Source organism: Cinclus cinclus, chromosome Z (genome assembly GCF_963662255.1).
Source record: "Cinclus cinclus chromosome Z, bCinCin1.1, whole genome shotgun sequence".
Lineage (NCBI taxonomy): Eukaryota > Metazoa > Chordata > Aves > Passeriformes > Cinclidae > Cinclus > Cinclus cinclus.
In genome coordinates this window covers 47827123-47849040 of record NC_085084.1, presented here as the reverse complement: position 1 = coordinate 47849040, position 21918 = coordinate 47827123, and the positions used below count along the sequence as shown (strand labels likewise).

Below are 21918 nucleotides of genomic sequence, written 5' to 3'. Positions count from 1 at the left end.
TTTTTATAAGATGCTCTATAAGACAAGACATTATTCTTCCTTGTGCAACAAAAATTCTGCAGAAGCTATCCAGGAGCCTCTTCTTGCTTTCCAATAAAAACTAGGTGATATTTTGTCCTGATTTTGCCACAGCATTAGCCAGCACTGCTTTTTGAAGCAATAGCTCAGATCCAAGAAGCAAATAAAACTACGAATAAATGGTTTCATTTTCTTTCCTACTTGAAACAAGAAACTGACAACTTGATAAGACTATCATTTTAGGTAATGCAACCCTTACTTTTGCCTTCTCCCTTCCAGTCATCAGTTTGCACTTTCTTCAAAAAAATCACAGTTCATTAAAAAGAATAAAGAGATACATGCAATGTATGCTCAATTTACTCCACATTAGAAAAAGGAAAATTTACGTTGATTTTCAATTCAAAATGCTTTGTTTGGATCAGGACCACAAACAATATTCTGTATAAACCTTTATGCAAACCTTATGCAATATTAGAATAAATCTTATGCACTTTATGAAGAGAGAAGATGGAATGGGACTTAACACCTTAGAAAGTTTCAGTTTTTTGGCATTATTTTTGGTTGTACTTTTGAATGATGTGGCTTAGATACATGGTCCCCAAATTTATGTAACTCATCTGTAGAGACATAATTGGTGACTAGGATGTGAGTACATAAAACTTAGTTCTGTATCCAGTTAAGTCATCATTATTGGGCAATTTTATTTATTCTGACAGAGTGTAGGTCATGTTGGAAATGACCAAGAAAGTTCAAACCTTCAGTTTATCACAACTCATTGCAATATAGTATTTCAAATCCTGTTGGAGCAAGAAGGATTTTAGTCAACTAAAATTTAGCATCTTGTTTTGTGAAAAAATTTCAGAAGATTACCATCTTGTAGCATTTTCCTTCCTGAATAACTTAGGTGATACCTTGTAGGGAGCATAACTAGTGAGAAGAAGTATGATTCAGATTGTTGGGACAGGAAGAAATGGAGTCTGTGAATGTCTGACTATCCCAAGAACAGTGATTTTCCCAAATACGGCAATTAGATGTTGTGATGCATATAATGTTACGTTATGCCATTGACTGCTCAGTTTCTTGCTGTGTGCTGGTTGAAGATGGAAAAAATTGGTTTCTTTACATTTAAAAATGATCAAGTTTAAAGGCTCTTCTTTCAAAATCAGTAGAGTAGGTATAAAGGTAGGGGTTTTGCTATTATACATTTCTTTTCATGCTTTTCTGTCTAATGAATTGTAAAGCTAGGAACAGTTAGTTGGTGACATTTTATCCAGCTGCCAATCAGGGTAAACACTCAGAACAGTACATATCATCCAGTATCTGAGATACACATCTGCAAAGCTAATGAGATAGTCAACTGTGGCACTTCTAGAAAGTAGGATTTTAAAAAGTCCTAATTGGTGGCTCAACCGGTCCTTACTAATAATATAATTCAAACTACTCTTTCTATTAAGCAGTTAGGCTTAAATTTGGTGTTCCCAAAAGAGTGTACTTCAGATTCTTTATGAAGTTTTTTTGAAGAATAATAATTAATACAGAGTGGATTTCAAAACTTTTTGAATGAAGACCTGCTATTGGAAATAAAGGTATCACCTGGTTACATTTTAAACTACTTATTTTCTATACTGTCTTGGAAAAATTTGCATATCAGAGAGACAGATACATAATGCTCCTTTAAAGGATGAATGAAGTACTGTCATTCCTTGTACAGGGAAAATGAATAGGTTTTTTCTGTCTTCCACTTTCAATTTGACTTTTTTTATTTTTATTCTTTCCTCAGCAAGTCTGAGTGGCAAGTTATATAACTAGCATATGTGTAAGTAGTGTACTTTTAAAACTAATATTAAACTCAGAATACAGAGCCTCAGCAGCAACTTAAGCCAAAATCAAGCTTTGCCTCAACTTGCCTCAGTGACTCCATTTGAACTCAGAAGTCAAATGGGAAACTGGCATTTAGGACACGAGAAATTGTCTCCTAAATATCTACTATCTATCCCATAATATTTTGCCTTTGTTAACTCAGTGTCTCCAAATAATCAGAGATCCAGTGTGCAAATGAGGTTTCTATTTTTCTGTAACATTTCTGTTCAGTTTCTTCATCTTTATATTTGTCCTGTTTCCTTGCTCCATTGTCCCCTCTACCCTGCACTCCACAATTATTTTGTGTTCATATATCCTTTTCATTTCTGTATACTGCACCTGGTTTCTTTCCATGTTTTAATGATTAAAGTTAATAGATTATTGTCTTTTTTGCACATTTTCCTTTCTTTCACCTTTTTCCTCTTTCTTTCTTTCTTTCTTTCTTTCTTTCTTTCTTTCTTTCTTTCTTTCTTTCTTTCTTTCTTTCTTTCTTTCTTTCTTTCTCTCTTTCTTTCTCTCTTTCTTTCTCTCTTTCTTTCTCTCTTTCTTTCTCCCTTTCTCCCTTTCTTTCTCCCTTTCTTTCTCTCTTTCTCTCTTTCTCCCTTTCTCTCTTTCTTTCTTTCTTTCTTTCTTTCTTTCTTTCTTTCTTTCTTTCTCTCTTTCTCTCTTTCTCTTTCTTTCTTTCTTTCTCTCTATCTCTCTTTCTCTCTTTCTCTCTCTCTCTCTTTCTCTCTTTCTTTCTCTCTTTCTCTCTTTCTCTCTCTCTTTCTTTTTCTTTCTTTCTTTTTTCTTTCTTTCTTTCTTTCTTTCTTTCTTTCTTTCTTTCTTTCTTTCTTCCTTTCTTCCTTTCTTCCTTTCTTCCTTTCTTCCTTTCTTCCTTTCTTCCTTCCTTTCCTTCCTTTCCTTCCTTTCCTTCCTTTCCTTCCTTTCTTCCTTTCTTCCTTTCTTCCTTCCTTTCCTTCCTTTCCTTCCTTTCCTTCCTTCCTTCCTTCCTTCCTTCCTTCCTTCCTTTCTTCCTTCCTTTCCTTCCTTTCCTTCCTTCTTTCTTTCCTCCTTTCTTTCCTCCTTTCTGTTAATTGTTTTATTCTTTAAAAGATGTTTTTATTGCAATTAATTTTTCTGCCTTCCATAGCATTTGCAGGACTCCTTGTGAACTTCTTGACTCCTGTAGGCTACGCAGTCATAAGTCTGAGGTTTTTCCCATAATGTTGCTTTAGATGCCACTGTTGACTACCAGGGTTACTAAAATACACACAAATGCAACTAAGAATATGGAATAATAGAATCACTACAGTTGAAAAATGCCTTTAAGATCATCAAGTCCAATCATTAACCTAAGACTACCAAGCCCACCACTAAACCTTCTCCTTAAGCACCTCTGGTAGTTTGCAAGAATATCAGCTTGCCTTCCTTAAAATAGTTGTACCACTTTTTCTCTACCCCTGCCCCTCCCATCATGTGAAGATTGCAGGAGTTATAAGCAGTTCTGTTTTGTGCCTGTGCTTTGCCTGTGTACTGGACACTAAATATTAGCTCATTAGTCGGCAACTTCTCAAACTAAAATTCAGAGGTGACTTAAAACACAGCAATGTGATTTCACCATGACTGCAGCAGACCAGGTAAGGAATAATCTAAAAGTCAAAAAACCTTTCCCTTGCAATTATTTGCTCTGGTGTTAAAAGTGTGGTATAATTGTGAGTTTTTATATAAATACATGTGTGTATCCTTTATCGTAAATTGCCAGGAACATATAAAATCTCCCATATTTAAGAAAGCAAAATTTCAGGAGAGAACTTAGGAAATTCAAGAGGAAGGTAGCAACCATGCATTAGACTTGTTTGTAGGCTACTAAAATCCTTGATCATATTTCTCCTTTTCTAACCTATAACTTCTAAACTTCCTTCATATAATTGTTTACTGGTCCGAAATGAGGCTCTCTTCAACTGACACTCTATTTTTGTCTGTGAATTAACAGATCCCTTTGTGATTTTTTGACACGTTACATGGGACCTTAATAACTGTTTCAAAGAAAAGGTATTTTGCCACGCACTTTTGAAGTGTGGGATCATACAAAGTTAGCAAGTTCAGCTTCTGTAAGTCTCACCTTCTTCCAGGGTAGAAACAAACAAGAAAATGCAATGTAAATGAATTAGTCATTGCTACTAAGAGTAAAATTAAAATTGTCTTGAAACTTATAGCATAAGTTCCATTCATTGAATGCAAATCAAGATTTGGCTCTGAAATGTTTAGATTTCTCTGGAATATGGATAAATTTTCAGACTTCACAAACATTGAGAACTTATTAAAACACGATTGAAAAGCCTGCAAAACCAGACAAAAACTACTGCTGAAGTTTACATTTGCTGACTTATAGTAAAACTCTCACATGTGTTTTTTTCAAATGTCATCAGAGCAAGTAATGGTGGCTGTCAACAGCGATGTACATAATAACTCAACTGCATCAGATAACAACAGACTGGGTAAGGTAATGCTGTTTTAGGAAGTATTTGTGCCATAAAGTGAGATAGTTGAATTCCACACAGGACCCTATGTAGTGTTTTTAAAAATTCTTAGCCCTAGCTGGTCAGGTAGGGTTTGGGGGATGGGTTTTTCCTTCACCTCAGAGCAGAACACATCCCAGGGATTTTTATGTATTTCAGTGTGCCATCATATTTAGTTGTTGATTTTTAAGTTCCTCTTGATATTTAAATGCAATTAATTTCAAGATAATTGACTAATATTTCCCCCAGCTCTACTTTTTTCTGCCACTACAGAGACAGTTAATGCCATTAAGGGCAGCAGCCTGTTCAGAGCAGGAAGAAAGGATGATGTGCACAGTGCTAAGGTGTGAAACAAAAGTTAGAGAGGATCCTGGTGATGTACTTAGAGTAAGTCTGTGGCACAGTGGGGTACCCTTCATTTAATTGGTGTCCCCAAGACAGAGATCTTGATTGTGCACTTTGGGCTGTTCACCATAAGCCTTGGCACAAGGCAGAGCACCTGGCTGAGGTTTTACTAACCCATACATAGTACAGTCCCTGGTTGCAGAATTGTAGACTTACTGTGTTACAGCTCAGTCTGAGTACGTTGATATGTTAAAGACAGATAGCACAAGTTATACATTTTTATTTAACAAATAAAATCTTTAGGCACAAGATATAGATAATGTTGTCATTTTAATAAATCCATGTACAGTTTTCATGTGATTTATGTATGCTTTAAATGCTTTTTCTGTGCATGTGTTTGATTGTCAAGTATTCATTTGTGTTTGGTCTTTTGTACTGATTTTTCTTTGACTTTTTTTTAAGCATGATTTCTCACATTTTATTTTGTTTCTTTTAGGTTTTGTTTTATTTCATAAGATCCCACTGGATGGGTAAATGAAATAAGGAAAATATGAGAGAGGGCCTTTGAGCTTGTGGAGTCTGTGTGCTGCACTGTAGGGAGTGGACAGTGTTCTTGCCCAGTGAAGTGCCACCTCCCTTGGATTTCTTTTTTAAACATTGGTTATGTTTGGAGAACTATAGAAGTACATTAAAATCAGTAGCTGTTTTTCCAAGAGCAGGGAAAAGCGAAGCCCTGAGGCAGCTAAAAAACTCAAGAAAGTCCAGAAATAAGCTATCACAATCTTTCCTATTGCCTTGTCTTCGCTGTGTCTTCCAAAATGACATTGAAATGAAATTATATTGTTTCCTCTGTCAATTTTTTTTCTGTTTGAACTTAACTGGAAATATGTTTTTATAAATAATATTTATCAAAGGTGAACTGCAAAGCTGCTTTTGTTTTATTGCATTAAAGCCTCTGCAAAATTTCTACAATGCTTAGTTTGAGTGTGTGCATTCTCACTGGCTTCAGTGGGAATGCTCACATCCTTAAAGTTAAGTTCTTGTATATTTGCAGGATATGGTTTTAACTCCTGAAGCAGTAAGTTGCAGAGCTGGCCCTGCAAATCTTATTATGTATGTAGTTCCACTGACTTTACCAGGAAGGAAGATGGGGAGTCTAAGCTATATACAGAAAAGTGGCAATACTGTTTGGTGTGTTTGGGCATTGAAGCAGTGCCATCACTTAGACATTCAGTTAGGTTGTGCTTATTCAAGATAGTCCCTGAGTTTGAATAAGCATACAAATCTGCAATAGGCCAGAATGCTTATTCTGAGCCAAGAGCAAGAATAACAACAGTATGTGGCTGGTCCTTCAGATGTAGACTTAGAGGCTTTTTTAGCTGTCCATATTTAACTGTGAAATATGCTTCAGAATGTGCTTCACTATACTGCAGAGAAGAGTCTACTATAACAAGTAAAGCTAGATGAAGGCATGAGCATATTTCAAGAGTAGGGCTGCATTTAGATATAGTACTCAAAATTAATTTTCATTTGATTTATATATCAAATATGGATGGCCTACTTTGATCTTTTCCATTTAGGGAAAAGAAGTATGAAGTTTCAGGGTTTTTTTAACTGAGAGCTAGCTACAAAGACTAGTAGTGAAAGACTGAGGTAGATGCTTATGTTTCTGTGTAGTCTGGTTAAATTTTTGAGATATTATTTGAATTTAATTTCTTACAGTTATGCTTAGTGAAAGAGAAGAGATGGTATTATTTTGTCCCGAATGTATTTGTTTTTCATTGTTACCTGTTTTTAATTTCAGCCATTTTCACTCTTCCATTGTAACACTATTGCCTTCTCTTTTACTGCAATCTTTTAAGGCCATGTACCATCCCTCTCTTTCTAGAGTAGTGTCTTGACTCTCATTCTATTTCTGTGTATTTACTAGCTTTTTTGCCTTCTAAGATTTTTAATCCTTCAACATTTTTCTTGTATTCTCTTGAGTCTTTGGCATCCAAGTTCTTTATTCCTGCTGTGCTCAAGTTTCAAAAATATCCTTATTAGTCAAGAAATATGTCCACATTTGCATTCCTATTGGCCTATGTAGGGAGACACTTCCTTTCCCTTTCCACTAGTTAGGGAAGGGCAGATGCAGTTGCTAAAAATCTGTCCCAAAGATGTATTCTGCTCCCCACATTAAAGAAGAGGACAGAGCTGGAAGTCTGCTGATGACCTAGGAATCGTGTTGTATTTGTCGCCCTGCACATACTGTGGTGATTTGGGAAGGGATGGCAGTAATTAAGGATATCCATCATAGTTCTTGTTTGAAGCTAGATGTCATCAAATGCTCTGCTCTTCCTGAGAAAGAGTATTAAGAATGTCTGCCTTTTTTCTTTCCTAAGTCTCTGTGGACATGGTCTTATTTTCCAGAGATCTTAGCTTTTTCTTCTGATTACTGATTCAGTTTTAACTTCCTTGTAATTATTTTCTTCTCAAACTTCTTGCTTATCCATGAATCTCTCCTCCTGTTGAAATAATGTCTGATGTCATAGAGCTAATTCTAAATCTGCAGACAATCATCTAGCGGCAATATTTGAGCTAAAGTCAGTGGACTTACATCAAACATATATTGGATCATGAGCAGAGCGTGACCCAGTAGCCCAAATTCTAGTATGAAGTTTTGCTGGGGCAAAGTCAGCATATTTCAGTTATATGTTCAAAATTTTTTGTCAAATTAATGAGGTGAGAATCTGAACCCTTTTCTTTTGGCAGGGAAAAAGCAAACTTGCAAAGCTGGTATTTGGCAGTTGACTTTTGAAATATTTAATTTTAAAAGGTAGTTCTTTCTGGCTCGTAATATTTATATGCATAAGTATGCACAGTTATTGATTGGGGATTTTACATAACTTTTTTTGTAATTTATTTTGTAGCACTTTGCAGTTCATCTTTATCAGATAGGGGTAGGTTTGAACTTCAAGTGTTTCAGAATGTACTGACACAATATTTTGGATTTTATGTAATCATGGAGGTAACTTTAATAAACAACAACTGCTCTATGCACCACTGAAATATATATATATATATTTATATCTGTACTGTAGAATATCCTTCTTACATATTTTGTACTACATTATGCTAGATAGTACATTATTATTTGATGCAGATATTCACAGAATGTTATGGATTACAGCACGTGATTTGTTACTAATAATGTCTTAGCACAGATGTTTAATGCTTGATGGAAAAAGACTTCATGTTCCTGAAATGGTTTCTTTTCAGTATGTGGACAGAGCCTCTTAAAGCTAAGGGAGCTAAATTTTAACATTAAAATTGTGATAACCCACTAGCTTCTGTCTTTCAGCTTGATTGTAAGTGACATTGCTTGTAACTGCAGAGATTCTGATCTGCCCAAATGGTGTTGGTTTACAAAGGGCTCACTTAATTACAAATTCTTGACCTCCTTAAGATAAAGTAAGACTGAAACTAAAAATCATACAGGAACCATTAACATAGTAAAAGTTGATGAACATCTAGGATTTGACATTAAAAAGCTTTTATATTGTTTTACTGAGCAATAAAAAAGGATATGAAATGTCTAAAGGCAGAGTTGCTATTTTTTTTTTCACTGTGCCAGACATGGAACTAAAATAAAAGCATATTTCTAAGGTTCTGCTAGAAGGGGTTTATTTGTACTAGAATTTATTTTAGATAGACATTTAATATGCTCAGAGACATGTTGAGATAAGCTGTTGAACAGTTTGATGGGCAGATTAGCTGGGGGCCTGGAGAGGAAGCACTGCTGGGGGTGTTTTGGTGTGAGGCAAGTCATGTCATCCAGTCTGTTAAATAAGCCTGTTTCTATTGAATGTGGTGGAAGCTTGACCAGTGGCCAAATCTATGCTGCAAAGAAGTGCATTGTTCCCAGGCAGAGGTCAGAGCTGTGCTTGCTGCAGCTGCCTGTCATGAAAAGCGAGGTGGAAGCAGTTGAAAAAATCTCTGTTCCTGAAGAAAGCTACCTAGGGACCATCTCTCTTTTAAATGGGAATCCTGGAAGCTCACAGCCAGGGCAGACTAAAGCTGCTGTGAGAGATTTTCATGGCAATATGTGTCTTGAGTATCCTAACCCGTGAAAGGCAGTCTTCATCCTTTCCTCTGCCTTTGTCTACCAGCTGGATCTCTCCCAGGCAGAAGTGAAGAAAAACATGCTTTTCAGTGGGAGCAAGATCAAGATCCTTGGGAACAGCACACAGTGCCAAGAAAACCTGTGGACAGCTAGTTGAAAGCAATATTACTGCAAATAGTTCTTGTGGGGATTGCTTTTACTTTTTTGACTGTAGGCAGAAGCACTAAAAATCAATTTTTTTCCCAAGAAACCCAATCCCTAGGCCTGGTTTTTCAAGAACTATGAAACATGGAATTTTGCCATGTGAAAATGACCTGTACACTTCCAAGTGGCTCTTTAAACAACAGCCTTCATATAAAATTTGTCAATCCCTTTACCCAGCTCTCCACGTTAAGTTGACAATTAATCATCACCATGATGGCCATCACTTTGCACCTATTTTAATGTTTAAAAGCTTGAAAATCTTTTGTAAATCTTTGGAAACTATTACCCAACAGATGAAAAAATCATCCTGAGTGCTTTTTATTGCAGCCATCTTTTCCCAGCTAATAATAGTTATTTAAAATACTTATTAATAAATGTTAATTATTATTAATAATATTTTATTATTTGAAATAATTCAAAAGTTATTAATGTTAGGATTGAGTGGCTAAGATTTTGTTCATGTTTCTTTTCAAAGAAAACCCCAAAATCTTATGTAAAGGTTTTTAATATATCTTCTCCATCATTCTCTCTGGCTTCTCCTCTTCCTTCCAATTTTTGGTGGTTCTGTTTACTGCTCTTCAGAGAGCTCAATGTCCTACTTTGTGACTTGTGATTAGCTCTCGTCTTCTTAGGGCAGAAATGTGCAGGGTCTTGGAATATTCTTTTGAAGGACTTTGCCATCATTATGTGATGGTGTAAAGTATTCCAGACTATTCACGTCCATGTTGTGAGAGATTTTCATCATCTGATCTCTAGAGCAAGAGTTTGTGGTGGTTGGAAGTATTGAGTATGAGTGCAACGTCATACGGTACCCAGAGGATATTAGTGGTGTGTATTTCACAGCCCATTTCATTGTCCTACTTCCAAAGGAATGTGTATCCCTAATTTTTGAAGCTGGCTTCAATTTGCTCTGTTTTTCTTTTGTTCATACAAATTAAATCTGCTCTGAAGATAGGAAATGTTGCATTGATTTGAAATTAATATAGCTGTTCAGTTCCACAAGCATGTACATTACTGAACTTGAAGAACATGGTATTGTGTTTTAATCAGGGATTAACTGGTTGACTTACTTTCATCCAAAAAACCCCCAATAGATTGGAAGAGCCCATATTGGAGTGTGTATTGTTTCAGTATGGACATGCTATATCCTTCTAATTTTAATAGCAACCTTCCATGACTAGCTATATTTTTGCAGCTGCAAGGAGTGTGTTGGATAAGCACGTGTCCTGGCCTGGAGCAGAGTTGTAGGCAGCATAGAGCCAGACTGCTTTCATTTTGAAGAGGGCCATTCCCCCATAGTCTGTAGAGGCAGCAAGTCACAGCAAGGTTACTAAGTGGATTACATCTTAATACAGTAGGAAACATGTCTCCTTGCATTATAAATTTTCACTGTTACTTTGTTCCTCATCTGGAAGGACAGGATCAACCATATAAAATTTCAAGGAACTATCTGGTATTCAAGAAAATAAAGGGTAAAGTCATGGTTTTCTTATGATAGCTTTAATTTTTCTCTCATGTAAGCAGAGTAAGGCTCCCTTGTCAGGCATGTCCACCAAACAGAAAAGAAATCCAGATTTATTTTCCTGAGAGCTTCTTTTAACACAGATATTTAATTGGTATTACTGACTTCACTACTCTGCGAGCATAATTGGGTTGCCACACGACTGTACAAACCCAAGACCAGAGTCTTTAACAAATACACTTCAAATATCTTTCACCGCCATTCAGAGGTCTCTGTTCCAGAGTATTTTTTAATATTTCAGGCTCAGTTTAAAAACAGGAAGAGTCATTCAGTTGGTATCAGGGTATAGAACTTTAACATTCTTTCCTAAAATACTTTTTTCACACATGAAAAAAAAGCAATATTTTGAATTATAACACAAAATTGCCTTCAACAATAGCATCACATCATGGAAGCCAAGTAGCAAGACAAGAGGCAGTGGGCACAAACTGATGCACAGGAAATTCCACCTGAACACGAGGAAGAACTTCTTTGCTGTGCAGGTGTCCAGGCACTGGAACAGATTGCCCAGAGAGGTTGTAGAGTCTCCTTCACTGGAGATTCAAAAGCCTTCTGGGCACAATGTGCTGTGGGTGGAATAGGGAGGTTGGATGACAGGACCCACTGTGGTCCCTTTCAACCTGAACCATTCTGTGATCCCGTGGTTTAAAAATTGCTTGTTGTGATCTGTCAGCAAGCTGTGAGTCTTTTCTCCCCATCTTCCCTCTAATTCTTCATGTTGAAACTGTTTCATGTTTTGTGAAAGAGTCAGCCATTGTTTTTATGCTCAAATGCTACCATAACAGTTTGGACAAACTATAAAAAATGTATTAGATGAATTTACTTTAAACAGACCAATAAAGTTCTATAATTTCATATCATTGTGTCTTTCACATATCATTTTGTCTTTACTCAGAGATGCAAATTGATCACATCTTGTATTTCATTAGTAGTAGTGCAGTACATCGAAAAATATGTCAGTCTTTGAGTTCCTCATCTGCTTCCTGTTATAAAAATGCTATTGTTGTCTTTGTGTTCCGCTAAAAAGTGAGATTCAACTCCTTAATTATATTTTATAGCATAATTGATGATTATTTTATTTATAAAGCACCCCCCAACTGTTTGAAGTAGTTTTATTTATATTTAATTTAATTTACTTTAATTTAATTTAAATGCATGTGTCTTTAACATGTACATTCAATCAAATGTGTGTGTATTCAGGTCAAATAACTGCATGTTCAGCTGTTGCCTACAAGACACAAATTTTTGCATGTCAGGCCATACCCCATTTATTCAGAACTTAACAAAATAAAAGTTTTTAGGTCATGTACGATATGTAGATTTTACAAACTATTCTGAGGGAATGTCAGTGCTGTGGTTTGAAGTCTGTTTTGCTTTGAGACTTCTATTTCCTGGCCCAGACTATCTGGATTTCTTGACAGATTTAATGAAACAGAATACAAAAGAATGTTGAAATGGTTGTATCACAGGTTATGTCCAAGTTTTTTATCTTTTTTTGCTTTTCACTAGGGCATGTCATATTTTCCCATTAATGTGTTTGCTGTACTTGGATTACAGCAGATTATATGTTCATTTTCTTGTTTCTGAAATGTTTTGTTGTGTTTTTCTCTTCTGGGATCATACCAGATCTCTGAGTATTGTACCAAGTCTGCTTTGTATATCCATAGGCAATTTTAAAATTTTTCACCTATTTGAACAACTGCAATGTTATATAGTGTATTTCAGACATATTTTTTTATCATCATGCATGTAAAAACTGCTTTTGGAACCAATTTGATATAAGTTCAGTATCTAGAAGAAACAGCCTAAATATAGAGGTCTGTTCTTTTTCTAGGAGGAGTTTTCAATAAGACAATTATTAGAGGTAAATTCTGATGTTGATTAAGCTGGTAGATACAATTATGTTAGATTCTCTAAAATGCCAAATAGAAAAATATGCTGAGATTGTGATGTGTTTGATATCTCTTCGTGTAGGAACAAGCTTGCCATTGAAATACTGTAGACCAAAAAGTTATTATCTAGGAAAGAATCAAAAATAGTGCTGAATAAATGTAAAAGTGAAATCAGTCATTAACACTGCCTGGCAAATCAGGAAGTCAACACTCTAAGAAATTAAAAAGTCTTAATATTCCTGATAATCCAAATTAGTGTAGAACTGTAAACAAGGGTTTATTTTTAATGAACATGAATTGCAACTTAAAAGTATTGTTGTGAAAGTTTTTATTTTATTCTTTTAAATGAGAAAAAAAAATAATGCATGTACTAGTTATTTGTATCTTGAGATATTTTAATTTCCATCTGCTTTGATAATTAAAATACTTCAAGAATAAAAAGTTAATTTCATAGGCTATTTTATAATTCTGTTGCTATTTTAAAACTAAAATTAATTCAAAGATCATTTTTCAGCTTGAGTAATTGATGTTTCATCCTTTATTATATGTAGTAATCAGGCTCTAAAGCAAAAATACAGAGCACATAATTAACAGTTATTTGTGTATTTCAGTTTTTTATGAGAAGGCTGCAAAATTCACAAAATACTGTTTGATGATATATATTGTCTTTCAGTTATACTGAAAGAAATTTTGGCCATGTGTTTTTACCTATTAAAAGTAAATATACTCTATAGTTTTCTAAAATAATGTGAGTAAAGAGAATAGAAAGGTGTGTTTGAATGACAAACGAAAAATTATTTTAAGTTCTTGCTCTGGAATTAAAAAAATTGATTTAAAGACTTGTTTGCTTTATTTATACATTTTTACTGTAGTCTCCAATGTCATACTTTATTAACATTATGCCATTTTCTGATGCCATTATTGTGTCTTCAGTTGTTGTAGCAAACTTCACATCTATTTATTTAATACATTGTGACGATAATCAGTAAAATCCCAAATAGTATCTCCTGATAAGTTAGAATATGAATGTGACAGTGCCTTTTATACCTACATTTACTCTTGCCACTTAAAAGTACTGTGCTATTTACATATTTAGAAGGAGGAAAGTATTTTAACTGGCTGTTCTAGCCACAACACCTTCCCAAAATAGCTGATGTGCAGAACAAAAGTATGCAAGTGTGTGTTGGGAACTGCACATCAGTGGTAGTGTGGCCTAGGGGAGGGAGGGATGCACCACCACAACCACTGATTGCAGTTCCTTAATAAGTCCTTATAGCTCATGCTGGATACTAGTTGTCAGAGAGCAGAAGGTGGTGAAACTCTAGATGGGCTTTTGGCTGTGAAGTTTCTTGATGACTAGTGTGTTCCACTAAAGAGCCTTCGTATTTTGCCCTTGAAGGGTTTAGCAAAATTTCAGTATCTACAGCACTGAGGTATATGATGCCTCAGGAATGGATGTGTCATCCTTGCCTCAGGGAACAAGATCCAAGAAAACAGTTTTATATAAACCTTTGTCTGAGGTCTGGGAAAGGTTTCTTTCATTTTTTTCTCAACCCATGCTGAGTATTTATGATGTCTTTACTTCTGGAGACATACCAGCATAGACCCTACTGCCTAAACCAGAATCTGCCTTTCTTTTCCTAAAGTTGCATGCCATGCAATTAATTTTAATGTTTCCTTATGAGAGCTAGCATGATGCTGAGGTCAGAGTTTATAAATTAGCTCACACTTTTCATTCCCAGATGTCTCAGAGAGAGAAGTTCAATAGGGCTAGCCATATCAGAGATTCCTGGTACATTTTGTTCTATGCAGTCATTGTATAGTCATAAAAAACTTGCTTCACTCATGTTAGATGTCTTAAAAATCCTAGGAAAAATCTGAGGACTCTATGTACCTGTAGAGATTAACTACCAGACTTAGAAAAAAAAGTGAAATCTTGATAAGTCTATTCAGATTCAAAACATTGTGTGTTCCTGTAAATATGAGACAGAAGTCAAAATTATGGAAGAAATCATTGTCAGCTTCCTCTTGGTAAGCCCTGATTTGGTAAGCCCTCATTGACTTTTCCCATTAATGTCACAAGATTAGATAATCCAGGAAGTCAGTTTCTCTCTTTTTAATCTTCTTTTATCTTCTGTGAGACAAAAGTAATTTTCTGGTAATCTGAGACACTACCTGTATGTTGTAATGTAAGTGTCTGCCTGGCTTGGTGAAGTCTGTGGATAGCAAGTAGCCCATTGATAGATACCTCAGTCTCTGACAGCATTTCTGAAGGCTTCTGTGCACAACTGTGTTATTATTAGTTGCTTAGGTGTATAATTTTTAAATACATTAAATATTTTAATATGCTGCCCAAATGATCAACTCTGCATTTGTTTGCTTATGAGAGTATGAGTCAAAATCAGGTAAGTTGACTGATTTGCCTGAGCATTTCCTTTCTCCAGGCGTTTGAGGTACAGCTTTTGAAGCAGAACATGCTAAGACCAGCATTCTACTTTCTGTGTGGTATAACAAGTTACCTTTCCCCATATAGTGGCAATGTTTTTCCTTTTGAGTTGGCATAGCCTCTTTCCAGGCAAAGAATCACACTTTATCAGACTTTATCAATGTCTCAAAAAAAGTGTGAAGAGCCACATGCCTTTTCAAGAGGAAGGCAAAGATTTATCATCATGCTTTTTCTTTCTAATGAAGATGCCAAGTTTCCATTGCTTGCTGCAAATTCACACTTCGATGGAATCCAAATATATATATAATCCTGTTGCTGTTGAACTCAACTACCCTGGTAGTCAGGTGAAGTTGTTATCTGTCATTAGGAGGTGGTGATATGGAATCAATTATTCCTAACTGCAAGACTCTAGCATTTTCTGCTTCTCGGTTCTGTCCAAACATGGTGAGAGCAGCTGTAACCACTGGTGATATGTATATGGCCCACAAGATAGCAATTTGATCAGTAATTGCCAAGGGACCCATGCCAGGAAAGGGAAATCTTTGGCAGAGGAAGAAGATTGATGAGAGAGGTTGAAGATTGATGGCACAAACATTGAGTTACCCTGTGATCAGCCAAATCACAAAGAATTTGATTGTGTCTAAGAGGGAAGTGGGAATTTTGAAAACCTTTTTTTCGCATGTGGAAATAGCCAGGTTTTGCTTCAGGTGCCATTAATCAGGCTATGAAATTTATTTTTTTAATACAAAGGATAAATGTAAGTTTAACTCTGCATTCATGAGGTTTTCTACCTACATCTTACAAGACATAAAGGGTCTGTGTCAATGCCCTGGCTCTGACCCCAGACAGACCACAGCACTGTATTCCACTATAAAACAAACCAGGAGTGTTTATTCATCTGAGATTTTTGTCATCACTGCAGTTATGGAAGACAGAAGTAGTGCATGTGTGGTCCTACCTGAAGACACATGTTGCTCCTACTCAAGTTATGTTACCTGCTTCAGGATTCTAGGGAGGCCTGCTAGAGTACCACATTAAATTGTTCCTTAGTAATGTGTAACTGCTTTCTTTAGCATCTGTGAAACATTTGCTGCTAGCACATCACAATTGCAAATACAGAGCTTATGCAGCCTGATTCTCCCATGTCTTTCCTTGCATGACATTTCTGCTTACACCATGTAGCTATAAAATATTGACAGATCTGTCTGTCCAGCAGTGAATGTATCTGCCTGGGATGATAAACCACAAGGTAGACAAAATCGGTAGGAACTGAGAAAAGTATGAGTCAGATCCTTTAGCCAATTCACATCAGCTAAAAGACTAAGTTAAACAGTCATTTGTAGGTACTACTACTTCCTGCTATTTGGGAATGGTAAAATTTTAAAGCTTGAAATTAACTGTCTGTTAACATTTGAAGGAGTAAACATCCATTTTACGTCCTGCCAAACATTTAACATAAAAAGGAAAATACCAGCCAATTGAAGCAATGCAATTTGAATTCCAAAACTGTAAGGTGTTTGTGGTGTTGAATCCATAATAGTCAGATTTCATATAAGATCTGTATTTGTCTATAGTTTCCTTTTTCTCTGCAAAATGATCTTTTAGGAGATCATGTAGGTGTAAAAGAGTGCTATATATTGCAGCTTTAGTCACATGTTACTAACATAGTAGATAAAGTAGCTAATTTTTTTACTACTAGTATTGAATTGATTTATGTGTGTTACATACTTGGAAACTTGCTTCAGAACCCAGATCAGTGAGTTTAATGCAACAAGGCTGTCTTATTTTAAATTCAGGACTCCAGTGTCTCTATGCTGGTAAATTAATCTCTGTTGAGTTTTATTTTGCAAGGGATGGTAGTCTCTACACATACATTTTTTTCATTAAGAATTTAAAAAAATACACTTAAGCGTGAATATTAGGTATTTGTTTTAGCAATAATTGCTTGACAATCTAAAAATCTTGAAATGAAATTGGTGTCAGGTGGCACTGTTATTGAGGCAAAGAGTCAGAAACTTGTAATCATACTCTTAGCATGACTCAATGGAGGCCAGTAAAACCTGAGAACCTCAAGAAAGTGCAGCATTCCCTGCAGAGCCAGGAACCCACCTGGAGAACAGGAGATTCCTCTGATTGCTGGTGTGGTCCACCTGCCCTGGCAGGAGTTCAGTAAAGCTGTTATGTGTTGTCTGCTTCCTGCTATCTACCATTATAGTTGTTTTATATCTGAGGCACAGGGTCCAGCTTAAAAGTATCCCAAAGAGGAACATGCCCAGGCATGCTCCAAGTGCTGGAATGGTATGAACACTGGATGGCTTCAGTATATTTTTATAATGATGAGCTTGCTGCACTCCATCCAGCTGGTGTTGTTTACTGGGGATCCACGCTTGCTATTTCCTGCCTCTTATTGGGCCATATAGAGCAGAAGGAGGGGATATACTTCTTCTGGCAGGAGGGATTCACTTCTGGCTTCCAACAAGCCTCCAACAGGATGGCTTGTCTGCCTCACATTTCCCTTCCCTTCCCTTCCCTTCCCTTCCCTTCCCTTCCCTTCCCTTCCCTTCCCTTCCCTTCCCTTCCCTTCCCTTCCCTTCCCTTCCCTTCCCTTCCCTTCCCTTCCCTTCCCTTCCCTTCCCTTCCCTTCCCTTCCCTTCCCTTCCCTTCCCTTCCCTTCCCTTCCCTTCCCTTCCCTTCCCTTCCCTTCCCTTCCCTTCCCTTCCCTTCCCTTCCCTTCCCTTCCCTTCCCTTCCCTTCCCTTCCCTTCCCTTCCCTTCCCTTCCCTGGAAGTCACCACATGACTGAAGGTGAAATATATATTGCTATATCTTGCTAATTTTAATAGTCCCAGATGCATCATAAAGAAAATCTAGCTCTTTAGCTTTTATATGTCTGGTAGCATGCAGCAAATCACAGTCTTTAATCCTCTCCCTGGCAAAACTCCCACTGCAGCCAGTGGGAGTTTTTCCTGAGCATGACCAGAGTTGGAATTTCAGGTTTTGGTCCTACATTAATTTTCAGCAAGAAACAGAAATGGATATTATAGATTTTCAGTTAAACATTAGGAAGACATAAAACTGACATTCTCTATAATGTAGTAGCACAAATATGGGCAATTACCTTTTTGGCATTGTCTCATGGGAATAATACAGATGAATTACTTTAACCCATTTCTAACATAATTCATGTGCAGCCATATATTATAGAAGTTACCTTTCAGTGACATAAATAAGTGCCACAAGTAAGTGCCACAGCAGAAGACTATTTTGCCAAAAAGGTTGTCATCATTCTTAATAAAAAGACAGCAATCCTAATTCCATTGTCATTCATAGGAATTTTAAACCATTGTCAATACAATAATAACTTATTCCTGGTTGATATTAAGGTGAAGGGAATTAGACTCTTGGTATTGTTGTTCCACTTTATCTTTACATTTGTGATGAACTAGCTAGTTGGAGCTTAGCACATTGTATTGGATCTAAAAAGAGAAAAATATGGAAAACCTCTTCTGGCAAAGAGAAGTAAGGTGTGGAAAAATCTTTGGGGGAAATTAATTCTTTCTAAAGACTGTAAAAATTAAGAACTTGGAGTTTACAGAAATTATGATATAAATGTGGTTCTTCATAGATAGATAGAGAGACAGAGAGTTATTGTATAGATCTCTGGTGACTCCAAAGAATGAAATACTAACTATGTTTCTGCATTGAAGTCCAATAATTGGTTACCAAGTACTGCTGTGGTTGAACTGGTTGTGGACATTTTTCACACACATCTGCCTTTTTTAGCTTGGTTCTTTGAGACCTTTTTGTGTGTGACCATTGCAGATGCCAATTTTTAATCTAGTCCAGTGCTACAGAGGATTGTGGCTGTGCATGGTTTGTGCTCTTGGTTTTATTTTTTCCTGTTGATCTCTAAAGGTGAGAAGATGATTTTTGTAGATCAGATCAGAGATACATTAGCTAGGAAGGTTTATAAGGTCATCTACTTCAATTGGTGCCAATATTTGACATGTGTTCATTAGATTTTGTGTGGAATTACAAAATCATTTTCTTCTGCTTTATAGTATTTGCTTTTAATGATGGTCAGGAATAAGGCTATGCTTTAACAGTTCCTTTTTGCAAGTATTTGATTTTCATGCAAATCTGTTCTGATAAATCTGTTGCTATGAAACAGCCATGACTGAATTCTTGATAAAAGAGAAAACTAGACTGAAAATAAATGAATGTCATCCTAAAATACTTGAATTTAACAAGTACTAGTGCTGTTTAATCCTAATATAAAATGACAACATCATAGGATGCCATCTTGTTGGAAAAAGTGATAGATGAGACAGGTGGTCTCAAGAGAGACTCACTGAAGTGTAATAGGTGAAACTCTTTATAAAGGAGGAAGCAGGTAAATAAGCAGAGGGGACCCATCAGAAAAATGCTAAGGGATATATATATAAAATAGCCAGAAGAAATAGAAGAAGCAAAATTAATTTATAAAAATATTATGTGAAACATCCTAGATGAAGACAAACTCAACATTGTTCAGAGTCCTAAAGAATTGACATAGAGTATTTTCTAGTATTTTAGCAAAACCCTATTGTTGTGTCCTGACCAAATTCAGAATTAATGCATTCATTTCCAAATCTGCTGTAGAAAAACTGCCAACGTTTATAGTGTGGCCACTTTTAGGATGTCTGATCTAGCTAATATGTTGGAAATAGGTTTGAGTATGCAGCATTTTCCTGCTTCCCATAGCAGCAATTTCAAGGAAAGCTGGCAGGAGAGAGGTGACAGGAGGAATCTCCAGCAGATGAGGTGTCATGTGGCAAGGAGGAGGAGGTGTCTGTAAATGGCAGTAGAGGTTTATCATATAGAGGTAAGACAGTCAATTTGTGCAACTAATCCTATAGCTTGAGAGCAATGCTGCTGGAACAAAAATTTGACATGTTTCCTTTCTATATATGAGTGTCATTTGCTCCACTGTAGTAATTTTTAGAACTGCATTTGAAGAGGATTTTGAGTATGTAAAGCTTCAATGCCTTAGGAATTGTGCTTTGGGAAAGAAGGTTGTTTTTAAAAGGTGATTCTACATCTTTGACCTGAGGATGTTTTGGCAGGGATATTCCTCCAAACAGCCTGTTATGCCTCCCCAGAGGTGAACTGTTCCTTAAACAGTGTGCAAAAAATCTAATCAAGCATAATACATAAATCTGTAACAATGGAAAATGACAGCTTTACTTTTCCTTATGATTTCTTAGAGATGCACGGAAGTGTGGGAGTGGGCTAGAGGTCTGCTGGTAAGACTGTTACAAATACTTCACCTGGATATCACAAGTATTTTTCATGATCCATGGTTTCTGAGAACCAAAAAAACTTCACAGAAGAAGATCCTTGCCAGTCTCTTGATGGCCATCAAGGTTTTCTGAGCATGGCCTGTGATCAGTTTAAAAGCCTGGGATGTGTATATTGCTGAGTGCTTTGGGGACAGGCTCTGTAGAGAAATGGCTGCTGTTGCACAGACAAAAAAGGAATCTGTTTCACTGTTGTTAAGTAATCTGATATAAATTGGAATAAAATGACAGGTGTTAAGTTCAGGAGGGAAATTAGCTCTGTCTTGCTTTGTGCTCACTAAGGGCTAGTCTTGGACAGCTTGTCCCCTCTGCCAAAGTCCTCTGCCCTTCCAGCAGCCCTCTTCCAGGGCTACTACCAAGTTTGCCAGCTACTATCTTTACAATGCATGCAAAACTGGGGCCATCAGCACCCAAAGCCTGTACTCCTAAGGTGAAAGCAAACTTCTTGACAAGGAATATACTGGAGAGTGTTAATACACCACCTTCCCGTGCCCTTCTCTTCACGTGGAGGTAGGCCATTGTATTTAATTTTTAAAACCTGTTTTCCTGGATGAGAAGTGTTTGGAGATGAAGAGTGGGCAGATCACATCAGTGCAAGTTCAAAACAGCTCTAGTTGGGCTGTAAGATCATCTCAGTGAGAGCTTAGTGAACAGCAAAACCAGATTTCTGCAGATGTTGTTTACAATTTGAGCGTGATGTTTGGGTTGATTTAGTTTTGTTTCTTTGTAACTTGTCAGGTTCAAGGTTAGCTAATTGGGCTGTAAATCAAAAATTATTTGGAAGCTGTTGTGCTGGAATGCTTGTTGAGGACTAATTCAGAGGTATATTTTACTGTAGTGTTGATTTCATAACCCATGAAAATGTTGAGGGCCTGTAATAGTATTGCACTGACAGAAAGTAAGAAATTATACAAGACTTTGTGTTACTATGTCATAACACGATTAATTTAAATTTAATGTCATAACGTAATTAACACTTCAACTAATGGAAGTTTTTCAGAATCTATGAAGGGAAATATCCCACTGACATAAATTGTATGTAAATAGTGTTATTAAACAATGAGTGTTCCAGTAGAATAACCCACTGTGTAGCAGAGCACTGGTGTTCTTCTCACTCAACTAAACCTATCTTTATTCTGTAGGCTGGAAAAGTGACCTGCTAATATACAGAAATATACGTATTTCATTGAGATATGATGTATATTTGTTGAGCTCTGGGCTTCCTTCAGTTCTGAATAGAGAGAAATCAACGTTTGAAGACATAAGTGTTTTCTATAAGAATGTTTATGGTCTACCTTTTTGTCATTATGGAAGGTTAGGGATGAAAAAACACCTGGAAAATTCTTCCTTATCCTAAGTTTGTGTCAACTATACCTGTATCTTTTCCAAGAGACGTTTTTCCTCATTTGGTTTTTAGGAATTCCAGATGTAGAGATTTCTGAGTCTTTTATGAGCTATTGCAATGCTCGTGGAAGCAAGACCTACTCTAAAGTTCCTGAGGATCTATTCCACGGGAACTATTCCAAAGTTTTTACCTTAATCTTTCTTAATGTACTTTTGTCACTGAACTTTTTGTTTCTGTTTGGCAAAGGCATGCAACAAAAATTGTAACCATGCATTCAAAGACTATCTTTCTGTATGTTCTCAGACCCTGGTTAAGGATAAAAGAAATCCCAATTTTCTCTTT

The 21918-nt window shown here is 36.3% G+C and overlaps 1 protein-coding gene across 4 annotated transcripts in view; it reads left to right on the top strand.

Annotated features, from left to right (window-relative positions):
* Positions 1-21918, top strand: part of NTRK2 (neurotrophic receptor tyrosine kinase 2) — a 201623-nt gene that overhangs the window by 84949 nt on the left and 94756 nt on the right. Inside the window, exons 13-14 of one of the 4 annotated variants that reach the window (XM_062514088.1) lie at positions 4290-4358; positions 5221-5258. The exons of the other annotated variants lie outside the window; for them this stretch is intronic. Of the exons in view, the coding sequence (XP_062370072.1) occupies positions 4290-4358; positions 5221-5258 (107 nt within the window). Of the gene's footprint in view, positions 1-4289; positions 4359-5220; positions 5259-21918 lie in introns of those variants that run through there. 4 annotated transcript variants of the gene reach the window in all.